The sequence below is a fragment of the Lontra canadensis genome, unplaced genomic scaffold (assembly GCF_010015895.1).
Source record: "Lontra canadensis isolate GAN:19392208 unplaced genomic scaffold, GSC_riverotter_1.0 scaffold23, whole genome shotgun sequence".
NCBI lineage: Eukaryota > Metazoa > Chordata > Mammalia > Carnivora > Mustelidae > Lontra > Lontra canadensis.
The window spans coordinates 22,620,151-22,635,540 of NW_022631017.1; the positions used below are offsets into that span (position 1 = coordinate 22,620,151).

Here is a 15,390-nt window from a genome sequence, read left to right on the forward strand (position 1 = left end):
TCACTAAGTGGGTTGCATTAAAACTGGCAAGTTCATTTGTGAACAGCAACTCACTTTATTATCCCGGAGATCTTGGGGCATAGAATGCCCTTTTATGGCACAAGGGAACTTACTTGCCACACGTGACATGGAACTTGGAAGCACTGGGAAAGAAAGCAAATAAAGGATTAGAAGCCACCCAGGTGTAGGAGATTAAGGGTTTAACGGGCAGATGGAAGAGAAGAGCATCATCTGGACACCCTTCATCCTTTATAATAAGGGAAAGTTCCCCAGCGATCCCAGCAGAAAGAATAAGCTTAAATGAACCAAATTTAGCAATTCTGTTGACAAAGGCAGAATCCATGAATAGACTTTTTTCTTTCCTAATGTTATTCTGTCTGCCAAAACCTGATTACCTTTCATAACAAATAAATCTCTACCTAGCAGAAAGGGAACTAAGTCACAAAAGTATGCCTTGCCCCCCACAGGTCATCCTCCAAATTGTCAAATGTCCCAACTTCAAGAGTCTAGTTTGAACAGATGGGGCATGGAGAATACAGTGTGGGGATGGTCAGAGAATGCTGAGCTCTGTCTCAAAAGAATGACTTTTAAAAATCCTGACTTACCATACTGTTCTTGCTAAGAGAATCTTCTGAGTGAGCCACAAGCAGTTAGGAATCAAAGTAAAGTAAATAAATCCCTTGACCTGGATTTGGAGACTTTTCAGTATTAGGATCTAACCTATTCAACGTAATCTACCATTCCTCCCAATTTCAAAACCCTGACTTCAGCCAGACAAGTGTGTCTGTCCCCTCGCAGTGTGATCATTCTCGTTTCAGAACAGCTGAGGGCGCTATCTGGGCCTTGTAAATGGGGAACTAAACTTCCTTTTACTCCTGCCTTTATATACCTAAATACAGCTCCGTTTTTGACCAAAGAACCCATGCGTTGCTTCCTTTTTGGAGTTCCATTAATTTGTTTTCTTCCCTCCATTGGACATTTAATTAAATAACAATACAAGACAACCATTATGGATGGCTCATCTCCTTCAAAAGACGTGTTTTTTCCCCTGTTATTTCATCACAGCATTTCTAAACATACATAAGTTTTGAAATAATCATGTAAAAAATCCAATTTATCATCACTTACCACAAAAACTTATAAACACATGGCCAATCTCTTTGGTGAACTTTATATTCCCTAAACAAAAGTATGAAATTATTTTTATATTTGTTTGCTTTCTCCCCAAATTTAGCCGGTAGTAACAAACTCAATAAATACTTTGTTCATTGTGAAAATGAACTGAAATCCAGTCCACCAAAGTTCTGAGACACCCCCTTAAGTATTAAGCTTACTTCATCCAACCAAATCTTGAACAAACGATAAAAATACTTATTTTTTAAAGAAATATTAACAAATAATATTAAGAAAATGTCTCCTAGGGTGCCTGGGTGGCTCAGTCGGTTGAGCATCTAACTCTTGATTTCAGTTCACATCATGATCTCAGGGTCCTGAGATGGAGCCCCGCATGGAGATACTTTTTCTCTCCCTTTCCCTCTGCCCCTCCCTCACTCTCACTCTTACGCTATCTTAAAAGAAAAAAAAAAAAAAAAAGGAAAGGAAATTAAATGAAAAGAAGAAAACAAAAAAAGAGTATGTCTCCTGAAAAACTACATGAAAGTGTAAAAATTATAACCCTACTCTATTTCCATCACTTAGTATTTCATCAGCAAGCCAATTTTCCTTTGATGCCAAAACTGGAAAGTCATTATCAATAACAGCCTGGCACACTAGAGAGATACTAGAATTTATCCTTAGGGGGAACCTAACTCAATTCTAGCTAGTAAGATGACCTTAAATAAGTCACTTATATCATCTCTCAGTCCTTATCACTAAAATAAAAATCATTATACTCTTCCCAGTGACCTCATATTATTGTAAGGCTGATTTTTTTTTCAGTTTGTCAAACTGTTTTATAAAATACAAAGCACCATGTAAATATTACACTGGCCTCATGGCATACCCAGTCCCCTTTTAAAGAGGATCTACAGTCCACTTGGAGGCACAAGACACAAAACTATCTGAAATATTACAAGCTAAATGTCTAATTAGCGATATAAACAACACAGACATGAGAACTGAAGTGCCTAGCAAAGGCTTCTTGGTAGCAAGGGAAAGGAAGAAAAAAAGGCACTTCAGAAGGTGGATATACTGTGCGTAAATTCACGCACACACCAAGTGCCCAATTGGTCCAAAGCACAGCTAGAGCAATTTGCAACTTACTAAACCAGATGGTGTCAAGAAAAAAATAGTAATGGTACAGAGATTGAAGCAGTTGACTGAAGCTAAATTATGAAGGACCTCAAATGATGGCCAATCATTTTGACTTTCAAGGAAACAATGGCCAAATCTGAGGAATGCAACACCAGCAAATCAGCATACCAAGAAAAGTAACTGATTTATAAGAGAGTCAGGAAAACACTACCATTATCAAGATGGAAAATAACAGGAGCTGTGACTGGAGAGTAAGCACTGAAAAGACTAAAGAAGAATATACATTTGGAACATGGATAAGATGAGACCCAAGTGAATAAATAGAATCCCTTGATGACAATCTTCATAAAGTGTTCAGACTCTTTCCCTTGGATTACAAAGCTTCCCATCTTTTTTTTTTTAAGATTTTATTTATTTATTTGATAGAGATCACAAGTAGGCAGAAAGGCGGGGGTTGGGGGGGCGCGGGAGAAGGCTCCCTGCTGACCAGAGAGCCCGATGTGGGGCTCCATCCCAGGACCCTGGGACCATGACCTGAGCCGAAGGCAGAGGCTTTAACCCACTGAGCCACCCAGGCACCCCCAAAGCTTCCCATCTTTAAAAAGGATCCCTTTGAGCCCCAGACCTGTCATTGTCCCTTCACTATGCCAATCTCCTCCCAGATTTAAAGACCTTCATTTAGCTGTTTTCTCCGTCTCTGGTGCATTTTTTCTGATCTTAGTGGGCCTAGGTCCTTTTTGTCATTCAGATCTCCAGGTGAAGGTCACCTTCTCAAACAACTCAGTCTTCCTGAACTACCTGGTCCAAGGTGGTTTCCAAGACCTAACTGTCCTACTACTCTACCTTAATTACCTGCAAAGTGCTTCTTGCATTTTAATCCTTTTCTTGTTTCTTTACTTATCCTTCCCACCACCCCCCACCCCAAGACTAGAATTCTGGGAGAACAGGAACTTCCAGATTGCAGAATGGTGCATGCCCCAGCAGCCAGAACAGGGCTGGATGTAGATTAGGTGGCTTGATAAATAGTTGTCAAACTGATAAAGAAAGGAGTTGTTCACTGTTGACCTTCACAGAGAAAGTAAAAGTTGCTATTGTCCTCATGGCTGGCTACTCCCGGCTCCATATCTTCTTCAGGCCTGAATATCCCACTCCCTTATGCTGTGACTGAATCCCAAATTCTTTAAAGTCTTTTTCTTTTTTACCTTACTAGCTTTAGTTCCAGTTTTTCATTTGTAAATATGAGTTTTAAATGTCTATTTTATCTTTAAATGTCTACATCCACAGCTTCACGACCTCCTTTGAACCTCATCAAACACAGGTAGACTAGCTAGCATCCCATATTGCAGAGACTGAAACTCAAAATGTCCCACAAAATAGTCACTCAGTGAACAAGGAGGTGTTGACCACTGGATGTGGAACTGAACACAGGCCAAATGACATCTACTTTAAACTTTTACCCAGTATATAAAAGGGCCCCCACCCCATTATTACACTAACATTAAAAAAAAAAAGACTTAATTCTCATGTAGCATGTCAGAATACTTAATGTTTTATATATATATATGTATATATATATAAAATTACTTGGTTATGTGCTTATTGTCTGCTTACAATTCCCTTTCCACCGAGAAAGGGGAGAAAAACAGGAAAAGGAAAAAACATAACAGAAAAAGAAGAACAGCAATCAAAAAATAAAAAAATAACAACAACAACATAGAAATTCACCCTGGTATTTATGGGGCTAAGTGGACTTCATACCTTTGTAAGTCTTACATTACTGAAGTTCACAACCAAACCATAAGTTTTTTTTTTTTAATAAATATTAACGCAGAGAATCATTGTATCTGTTTCCAAGTATTATATTTGTGCTGTTGTTGCAAAATACCAGGATCTAAAGATGTTTAGGTTTGAACTAAACTTTGATCTCTAAGTGCTAGAAATTTTCCATTCGTTATTACTTTACTGAATTATTACTTGGTATACATTTATGACTACAGACCTTATTTTTAAACATAAAATGAGAATTGATTTACTGCTTCCAGAAGAATTTATTGCTGAGGAGAATGATTTTTTAAAAGATCATTCAAAGAATATTAAGAATCTAAATCTCATCAGGGAATTCCAGTGGTGTGCACAATGGTTATTTATGTAACTAAATGCAGAAATAACATGCAGCAGCTACTTTTATAATGACAGCTTTAAAAACACCTTTTGAAAATGAAAACAACTAAAATTAATCACAAATTTTCCACTAGATTTCATAAGTAGATGTTTTAATTTATAGAATCCAATTTGTTTCCCTTTATATTCCAACTTGTGTTACTAACAACAGAATAGATACTATGTAATATCATCTAAAGGAATCATAAAATAGATAAAAACTCTATGTCTTACATTTCCCTTATATTTCCTTCCTACTACACTCTCTCCATTGAAAAACTCATACTAAAATAGATAATTATATCCTTTTATTTTTCCATTATGCTCTAAGAATAAAAATTGAAATCCCCACAGCATACAAGTTAAATTTTAAATAAAAATATAACGTCACTCAAGTTTTGTTTTTCCTGTGAAGAGCCAACAATTTTGTTCACATACTGCATGTAGCCTAAAATTAGAGGGGGGGGGGGGGAACTGTCTTTGAAATGGAAATGGACAAAGAGGTCACACAAAATTCAAGTTGTACAGAAACTTAAAAGTACCGCCCCCCCCCCCAAAAATGACCACTTACAATTAAGTATCAAAGTCAGCAGACAAAATAACTGCAGGAAGAATTTTTTTTTAATTGTTGTCTGTGCTTTTTCTTATATGAAATGGTACCACATTAATAAATGGTACAGCATTGTCAGAAACGTCATCTAGCTGATTAGAAAAAATAGCACTTTTTTTTTTTTTCTGTTTAAGCAGGAATCCTGCCCCAGTGGGATACATTTTTTTTTTTAATCTTGGTACCTGAAGATGAGCCCATTAAATACATGCTAAATAATTAATAACGAGGTGTGGAAAATAAGGAAGCAGATGTGTGTTAAGGCAGACCCAACGAGCTGGGCTGAGCGCAAGGGAATGAGCCAACAGAGAACTGGCACCCCTTCTGCTACTCTGGAGCATCTGTCTTCCCCAGCCCCCTTGCGTGAACCAAACTCCTAAAGAAAAAAAAAAAGTCATACATTGAACAAACACTGCCTAACTCTCCTTACTGCTCATTATTTTTCAATCCACTAGTAAAAAAGAAGTGAATTAATTTCATGGAAATAGTTCTCAAAAGAATTAGTGAAGGGGCACTTGACAGCTCCCGCTTACTCTGAATAAATAAAATGATTTAGTAAAATAACAAGAGACCTCTGTCATCTATTTGCAGTAATTATTGTGTTAACAAGCAGGACTCTCTTCTTCCTTTGTTTACATTTATTTACAAACTGTAAGTTTCATCAATGAATCAATTACAGAATCTGAAGGAAAAGTAAAGCAGATGTTTTATAGTAAAAGCAAATCACCATCAGGATGGAGGGAGAAGTCATCCTCACAGGGTTGTAAGTTTTACGAAAACAATGACTATAATAACATGGGAGTTTTTTCCAAACCCATTTGGAGTACTTTAAATGAAACAAATAGGAAGTCATTAAGATTAAACATCAGCAGCAAAAGGCTGCTTTGTTAATAGCCTATCAAACAGAAGGTATTTAGACAATGTAAAAATGAGCCCAAGTGCCCGAGTTAGACAATTACAGTTGCCTTAAGAAGAAGCAGCCTATCTAGTTGTGACTAAATCCAGAAGTCACTGATATGGCTAAAGTCCAATATTTTAATAGCAAGATTAAATTGGTAAAGAGGAAAAAAGCGGAGGAATGATTTTGACCACTAAGAACAAGCAACTCACTCCATGTATGAAGATAAGGAATATTCATTTAGCATGTGATCAAATATTAAATCAAACTGAAGACAGACATAGAATTATCCAGTCCAGTGTCTAAGACATGGTAGACACCCAACAAATGATCTTTCCTTCCTTCTTTTCTTTCTACTCCCTCCAGGCATTGACTCATTGCCTTACAGCCCTCTTGACATTTTCAAGTATATAGGTCTGTCTTCTCTGTACGCCTGGACTAAAAAATTGTTTCATTCATAGATAGATGTGTGTTCTTTTAATTCTACCATATGGCTCACAGGTGCTATCCACAAATGCCATGGATTATAGGTGCGACTGCTTGAAAGCTCAAAAACGATATGACAGGGTATATTTGGATGCTCTTGTCTGCGTCAGAGAATACTCATCTAAAAGTTATTTAAAAATAGTTTTTATCTTAAATAGTATTGTCATCATTATTTTGCCTGAGGTAGGATGCTGCCTCTTTTCCTTACTTTGTTCTGTTACTCTAGGTTTATCACCTTCCTCATAGTTACAAGACAATGGAGCAGTGCCAGGTATCATGCTCTCAGGCAAGAACAGGTCTCTCTCTTTTTTATCAGGGACAAACATCTTTCCCAGAAGTCCCCCAACAGATTTTCCCTCATAGTTCTTTGACCAGAGCCATGTCATACGGCCACTCCCACCTGCAAAGGAAGCTAGGATAGCAAGTAAGCTGGGAGGGAGTCCTGCCAGTGTGCAAGAAAGAAAGGAGAATGAAGACTGAACAGATAATAACTGCAACATTGTTACAGAAGAGGATGAGTTGGGACATTTATAATGCTTATAAATAAAAAAGTTTTAAGTATAATATACATCTAGTCCTATGGACTGAATTCTTTCCCCCAAAAATTTATGCTGAAGCCCAAATCCTCAATGTCACTGTATCTAGAAATAGGGCCTTTGGGAGTTAATTAAGGCTAAATGGAATAATACGGGACCCTCACCTAATAGGCCTGGTGCCCTTACAGGAAGAAGAAAAGCTGTCTCTTTCCAACATGTGAGAACACAGTGAAGATGGTGGCCATCTACAAGCCAGGAGGTAGCTCTGACCAGGAACCAAAAACGGCCAGCAGCTTGGTCTTTAGACTTCCCATCATGAGAGAAGTCCCTTTCTGTGGCTTAAGCCACCCAGTCTATAGAACTTCGTTATGGCAGCCAAGCAAACCAATACATCTAGGCAAGAAAAACCTTGCCACCCTGCTTTCTTCAGTGGAACCCTACATGGCCGAATGAAGAGTAGTATAAATTGGCAATATTCCAAGAGCTCTTTTCCTTCCTCTTTGCGTGGCTGGTTCATGAGCATGCTCCTACTTCAGCCCCATCCCCAAAGATCAATCTTTGAGAGTTTTTTTTACTTAAGTAAACAGTCACTTGGTTTAAGTCCTAATCTTCTTAGATCCAAAGCCAGCAGTATCTCTGGAGTGTAACAGTCATTCCATTGCCAAAGTATCAGTGTAATATGTGTTAACATAAAGCTTTAAAAAGGAGACAAAACCCAGAAAATCCCATGCCTGTCCATTCTTACATTTTTTCAAGCCAAGAGAAAATGTTAAGAAGAAAATGGCTGCAAAGGTTCAGTGTTCGTTTCTCAGTGAATTAGGAAAGCAAAAAAAAAAAAAAAAAAAAAAAAAAAAAAAAAAGACACATTGTGCTAATATTATCACTTTCCAGTTTCTGGCCAAACCCCTGTAGTTTTCATCATGCATCATTTTTGTGATTAATGATGTGCACCCAGTTAATGGAAAACAGCAGATTAGGTTTCCACTAATAGTTTTGAAGTTATGTCTGCCTGCCTCATTTAGTAACAACCTCACTGTTCAGTAAGAAACTAATGGATTTAATCCCAAAGCAGAACTGAGTTTTATGCATACAAGACAGGTCAGATTTCCAGACTGGAGAAAAAATTACACTTTTAGAGGTGTGTTGATCTTCAGTTGAAATTTAACACTGAGATAATGCCTCATAATGTTTTGGGTATTTTTTTTTTCTTTTTACTTCTATTTGGTGATCAATTTGAAATTTTACAGTACTCACTTGAGGCCTATAAAAATAGGTAGAATTAGCAATTTGTAACCATGGCAAATAAAAAAAAATATGATACTTTCTATAATTAGTATACTGAGCTGAAAAGACATTTATTGCTCTGAAGACACAGGTAAGAAACAGTTCCTTATATATTAGTATATCATTACAACACTTATGTCATAAACAAAATTTACACTTGCTTGTTCTCTTTCATTGTATAAAATGTTGGCTCCAAATTACTGTATTTTTAAGAAAAACAACGTGGCACAGTGAAAAGTATACTAATCTAGAAATATAGGAATCAACAGACAACTATTAGAGTTCCATTTATGCCTTAAGTTACTTTGGAAACAAATCTATTTTTGTTTTCATTTTCTCCACAATATTTTACACTTATCTGTCTTAAGTCATTTAACAAATGCTATATTGTCTCAAGTTCCATCTCTATGTATTTCACATTTCCCATCTGGACTAGGCCCCCTAATGGCAGACCCCACATCTGATTTACATTTTTATCTTCTCCAGTGCCCACTAGAATGTAAGCTTCCGGAGAAAAGGGACTTGCCTATATGTCCCCAGGGGTTAGGAAAGTGTAACCTCACATTAATAAGCTGTCGAATAAGTGGATAATTTATTTTTATTTATTTGAGAGAGGGAGAGAGAGCACAAGTGTGAGGGTAGGGAGAAGTAGATTCCCTGCTAAGCATGGAGCACAAGGTGGGGCTCGATCCCACAACCTTGAGATCATGACCTGAGCCAAAATCAGTCACTTAACCAACTGAGCCACCCAGGCAGTCCAGAAGACATTTTAATAAACACAAAACCTACGGGAACCTGGGTGACTCAACTGGTTTAGTGTCTGTCTTTGGCTCAGGGATCCAGTCCCACAACCGGCTCCCTGCTCAGCGAAGAGTCGGCTTCTCCTTCGACCTTTGCCCTTCCCCCTGCTCCTGTGCTCTCTCGCTCTCTCTTTCTCAAATAAATAAATTAAACACACACACACACACAAACACAACCCCTAGGGTCCTAGAATCAAACCCTGTGGTGGGCTCCCTGCCTCCCTCCCTCTCTGCACCACATCCCCAGCCCCCGTTCAAGTGTTCTCTGTCTCTGAAATAAATAAACAAAAATTTAAAAATAAATAAATAAATAAACACAAAACCCAAAAAGAATGACATGGAGGAGGGCAGATGAATAGGCAAAGCACAGAGAATTTTTAGGGCAGTGAAAATCCTCTATGACACAACAATGATGGATACATGTTATTATATACTAGTCCAAACTCTTAGACTGCACAGCACCAAAAGTAAACCCTAAAATAAAATTACTATGAATTTGAGTGATTACTACTTGTCAGTGTAGGCTCATCCGTTGTAATAAATGTCCCACTGGTGGGGGATGGTGATAATGGGGCAAGCTGTGCATGTGTGGGGACAGGGGGTTTATGGGAAATCTCTGTACCTTCTCCATTTTGCTGTGAACCTAAAACTGCTCTACAAAAAAAAAAAAAGAAAAAAGAAAAAAGTCTTGAGGAAAAAAAAGTGAACAAACAAAAATGGCATGTTTTCAAAACAGAAAAAGAAAATGCAGAGAAACAGAAGAAAATGCTGAGCATATATTAAACCCAATAGATTTTGCCAATGTTTTATCTACCCATCATGTTAATCTAACTTTATGGTAAACACATGCTTTGTGTCAGATACCTTTCTAACCACTATATGTATATAAGATACATATTATTGATTTATCAGATAAGGAAACTGTACTCAAAAGAAAAGCTACAGGCTGTACAACTGCTAAATAACAGAGTCAAGATTCACCCAGGAAGAAATGGCTCCAAAGTCCATGAGTCTTATACTGATCTAGCAAGTAACCAAAATTCATAAGTTGGCCTCTATTTCATGATTTCATACATAGTTTTTTTTTTCCTTTTTCAAATAAGAGTTCAACTTTCTTGAGGTTAAAAACTGGTATCCCCTCATTATTAAACAGTCCCCATGATACTTAATTTCTTGTTTGGGCATCTTCTATTTAGGCATCTAGCTAGTTGAAGTTTCTAGGAAGGGTAAATCACACCAGAGATAAACTACATCTGTTCGAGATTTTTCAAAAGAAAAAGGAAAAAAAGAAAAAAAAAAGTTAGCTTAAAGAGAGGTTTTTTTTTTTTTTAATCCACTTCTAGGAGTATGATTTTTATATAAAAATTATCCTATACTAATTAAAAGTAATAGCAACCTGGGGTAATTTTCTTTTTGATTGTTGTTGTTGTTGTTGAAGTGGATGATAAGGAATGTACTGGAGGGATGGTCAGGTAACTAATGGCTCAGGAAAAAAAAGACAGGATTTTCCACTAGAAGTACGAAAGAAAAAGGAATCCAAAAAATGAGAAGGTTTAAAAAAAAAAAAAAACTTAAAAGAAGTTTCGGAGAGTGTAAAATCTCTGGAGAATTGAAGTTGAATAAACTGTGGAACCAGGAAGAATAGTTTCTATGCATATCACTACTTACTTAATCTATAGTCTAGGAAAAATTTTTTAAAAATGCATGCAGTGTTTCTCTAGGAATTAAAAAGTAGGTAGTAGGCTTCTAATATATACCTAGCACAATGTAATGCCTACATTTTAATTTTTAAAAATCCATAAAGATTCTGCATTAAGCAATAGTCAAAAGTTTTTCATGCTATTTCCTAATAGCAAAAAGTCTTACATAAATACAGTTTATGTTATGCTGGTGTTTCTAATAACTGATACACAGGTACAACTAGTTACCTAAAGGACAGAATCAATGTAATCATCAATCAAGTAATGTATTGAGCACGAAGCACATGAATAAAAATTATTCTACTCCGTTTTTTGTTCTCATTGATTGTTAAGTTTAGCGGGATAAGGAAAAAAGATGTGGAAGTAAAGAAATGAATCACTTAAGTAATGATCTATTGCTCAAATTTCAATCTGCAAGAAAGAAATGTTTACCCACAGGTTCCAAGTTATATAGTAATCTTCTTCTCTGATAAGACATCTCCAAAAAGATCTCACTGGCCAGGTTAAAACTTGCACACATACTTTTTGCCTTGCTTACTTAAAACACCATAGGTACACATAACCCTAGGGAGCTTTGTCATGCAAAAGGAGACTGAACAAAGAAGCATCCAGTCCATGACAGTGTAATTCAACATTAAAATTAATATTGCAGAAGCGTGTGCCATAAGAAAATTTTATTAAAATATCAATGACTCAAAGATAGATCTTGCAAAAAATAAGAAAAGGTAATGAATTATATGTATGCTATTTCTTAGTCGTGAAGGCATATTAGCATGTTCCCTAGATAGATTATTTGTTGGATTTATCAAAATCCACTTCTATGTTTTTCTTTAAAGATATAACTAACAATCTGACTCCTTAAAAACAATCTATACAGATAGCAAATAGCAGTGTTGAATACAGGCAATCTGACTCCAGAAATCAAATTTTTAACAATTTTGCTAATTTGTTATTTGGGTTTAAATTTATTTTAAGGAGGCTGAACCTGCTGACAGTTTTCTTTTGTTAAATCACAGCTTTTTCTTTTCAGTAATAAGCTCCAATAACAGAGTCTAGTGAAGTCACTGAAAGGACAGTGGATTGTGAGGGTGAACCAGCAAATGACGACCCACTATTGTCAGAGATGAGCCCAGTGATCTTGCTTCTGGTGCATTAGTTTCATACACTTCCAGCCACCTACCTACCACATGATGCCCTCCCAGAGCTGGGGGCCCTGGAAAAGCAGATAGCTTTCCTATACTGAAGAACAACATCCTTCAGCTCAGGAATAACAGAATCAAGCAGTACCTGAAGAAAATCCATTACAATCTCAATAGACACACATCCCTGAACAAAAAACCTTACCTGTGGAACGATACCCATGAAGTAAGAGACTTTTTAATAAAATAGAAAAATCAATTCATGACAAGGCAATTAAAACAATGTATGCTGTTTCCTCCCCCAGGAATAAAGAGAAGGTCCACCTGAAGAAATTGTTCATTTTTTTAAAAAAGCATAAATGAATTCTTCTTAGCTTATAAATTACCCAATGGCCACAATAAAATATACTTTTACATTATACATTCTCATTAGGTTCTGTAACAAATTATAAATAGACAAGTTTTAAATCCCAAGACCTAATGCAAAAGTGAACTTTCAAAAGAGGTAATTTTATTTTTCTGTGTCCAGGGATAGGTTTTCCCTGCTACTGAAAGTATGGGGTCCTTATGAAACTTTTCATAAACCTAAACAGAGAAAGAAGCAATTACATTAATTTATATGGAAAAATTTTTGAGCATTCCCAGACCCAAAAATAACTCTTTGCCTTTTCTGATACCTTAGGACACATCTTGCTTACAGATGCGCAAAATAAATGCAGATAAAGCACAGATGTTCACACAGTTCAAAGCTATGGTAGCTTGATGCTAAGAAATTGAATGTAGTTCCTGGAGAAGGAGCTTGGCGGGGCCCCCCTTGCAGCTGGGCTGTGTGCTGGCTGCTTCCATAATGGCTGGCTAACAAAACAAAGTCTGCCCACTACTTTAGCTTTTCACTTTTCTCAGAAAAGTGGAAATCCTTTTTAGATTTCTTTCGGTTAGCATAATGGTTTACTAAAACTTCACTTTAGTAAAAGCAAAGTGGCGTAAGGCGATATTTCAAAAAGCGGGTGGATAGTTCTGCTGAACCTTATAGGGAGGATTTTGAACAATTCTCCAAACTGGTAAATGATCGTTTTTTTGTTAAACCATATAAAATCAGCCTCGCAAAATACAAAGTCGATATATTACGCATTGTCCAGTTTAATCATAATGAAATGAAGTATTCCTGGGGAAAAAAAATGAAGACATGTGGACAACTTTTCCTTTTTTGTTTGCTTATTTTGAAACTACATGTAACTGATAAAAATGTAAATAATTATTCAAAATGCCTCTCCCTTGGATAATATAATTCATGAAACACTATTTCATGTTTAGTTTCCAAATGTTATTGTCAGAAGTCAGCAAACCAATTCAGTCTGAATAATGCACTCAAATAAAAAGGACTTTTTCTTCCTGAACAGAGATAAGGAAATAAATCTGTCAATAAGCAGCTCTTAGTCAACCAACCAACAAATTTCGTACCTACAACTACTGTTTTTCAGTATGTGGAAATTTGTGTGTGCCAATGTTTTAAATATTTCCTCAAGAACAGGGAAAAGGAGGGAGGAAGAGATGATCTCTGTTCCAAGGTGCTAGTATTTACCTCTATTACATACACAGTGAGATCCAATGACATGAAAACATAAACCAGAAAAGCATAGATGATTACCTGATATTCATTGGGCCAAAAGGTGCTCACTGCTAGCTCTGCCCGAAGCCAATCTCTACCTGTGAATCCAGTCACATTCCAAATTGGATTGGCAAGAGGTCCTTTATTCACCCTAACCAATATGTTCAAAGTGCCAGGATTCAACCCTTTCTGGCTATATAACAGGTAACTGAAATCAATACAGTGAGTGTCGTTCTCCTTCATCGTAGGCAGCTGAAGTCTGGCTTTTTCTCCAGGGTCATGATCTGAAGAGTCCACTATCATATAGGAACCTGAAATGACATTACATATAATAGAACTAAATAGACACATAAACAAAAGGAATCTCTAATAACAGGAAAAAATGCTAAAAATAATACGAATCCATTTTCTGCATTATAGTTAACTCAAAAGGGCTATTTTCCAGAACAGAAAAATATCAAACAAGTGGGTGAACTCAATTTTTAGTAAGTAACAGATATTGTTCAAAGTACGTAATACGTATTAATTCGTTTGCTCTCTGAAACAACCTGTTTTACAAACTAGTAAACTTAAGTACAATTAGTAATTTTTCAAGGTCAAATAGAGTAGGTAGAGTCTGGTTCAAATCCCAATCCCAAACCTGTAGCCTAACTAAACAAAGGTCTTTCATTATCAAACATGCAAACAAATAGGAGCAATACCTTTTCAGCCTGGCTTCCATAGAGGGGGCATCTTTCCCTTTCCCTATCATACTAGTCTTGCAGAGAGATGGCTTAACTAAGTGTCGGCACAATCCTTTCTGATTTCAGATCCCAAGATCATCATTTACATAACCTGGGTGACTAACCATTCTGGACTAACCACTCTGATCTTAAGTTTAGGGAATAAGGATACTTTGCAGTGTATATGTGAGGAGAGAAGTTGAAAATGTCAATTTTTTAGATCTAAGAATCTGACATGTGGTGGATTTGCCTACTTCTTTAAGTCTTGCCCGCTAAGCTATCAGCTAACCACCATGGCCGCTGATCCCAATTCTGCCACAGTCCTGCCATTAAGCCCCTCAGAGCTGCAAGAAACCTGCCTTGAAAACACTAGTCTAACTCCATTACCTTTGATTTAATAAATATTTCTTGGTTGTCTCTCATACTGCATAAGTGCCAACCTCACAGCACCTCACAGTTCCACCCTCAAACATACAGTCTTAGTGATAAGTACAAACATGGGGCTAGAACATCAGCTGCTGCTATTAGTCCAAGGACCTCTGCAGAAAAACCACCAGATTTTCTCACATCACTGTGGATTTTAAGAAAGATGCATATCACAAAAATGTCAATATACCTATTTGTCACACTTAATGTAGACTGCAAAATTTTACCGTAATGTTCCCCCTAGGATGTAATTTTAACCAGAACATATTAGGTGTAGAATCACAGAATCCACTGTTACAAGGATTACACCCGGACCTCTCTTCCTGACCAATCAAACCTGTTCCCTCCTTAAAACGTAGTCACTTTCACATTATACACTAAATATTCATTGATTACCAGTCTAACTAGTTCGATGTACCCCCAAAGCAAGTTCAAATCATGGCAGATAAGAGGACTTTTACTACTTAAGAAACTGAAATTTCAAATCTGATGAATTCCCATTCTAGAGCTCAGAACTTATGTAAAGATTTCCTATGATAACACTACCAGTTACCAGGCAAAGTGCAGAATACATTTACTATAGTGGTGGTTACTGATATTACTTCCACTTGATTTTTCTCCGTATTCATCTTCTCTTGTAACCTGAAATTGTCTTTTTTTATTTCTTCTTCATTCTCACAGATTGCAGGCAGAGTAACAGAATAAATTGGTCATGTATATTTTTGGAGAAATTACATCTTTTTTCTTTTTAAACAGGATATCCTGGATCC

At 36.6% G+C, this 15,390-nt stretch overlaps 1 protein-coding gene across 15 annotated transcripts in view; it reads right to left on the bottom strand.

Annotated features, from left to right (window-relative positions):
- The window catches only part of PTPRK (protein tyrosine phosphatase receptor type K), a 549,502-nt gene that overhangs the window by 339,171 nt on the left and 194,941 nt on the right, over positions 1-15,390 (bottom strand). For all 15 annotated transcript variants that reach the window (XM_032862518.1, XM_032862504.1, XM_032862503.1 and 12 more), the window contains one exon: positions 13,512-13,783. In XM_032862518.1, coding sequence (XP_032718409.1) covers positions 13,512-13,783 — 272 coding nt within the window. The remainder of the gene's footprint in view (positions 1-13,511; positions 13,784-15,390) is intronic.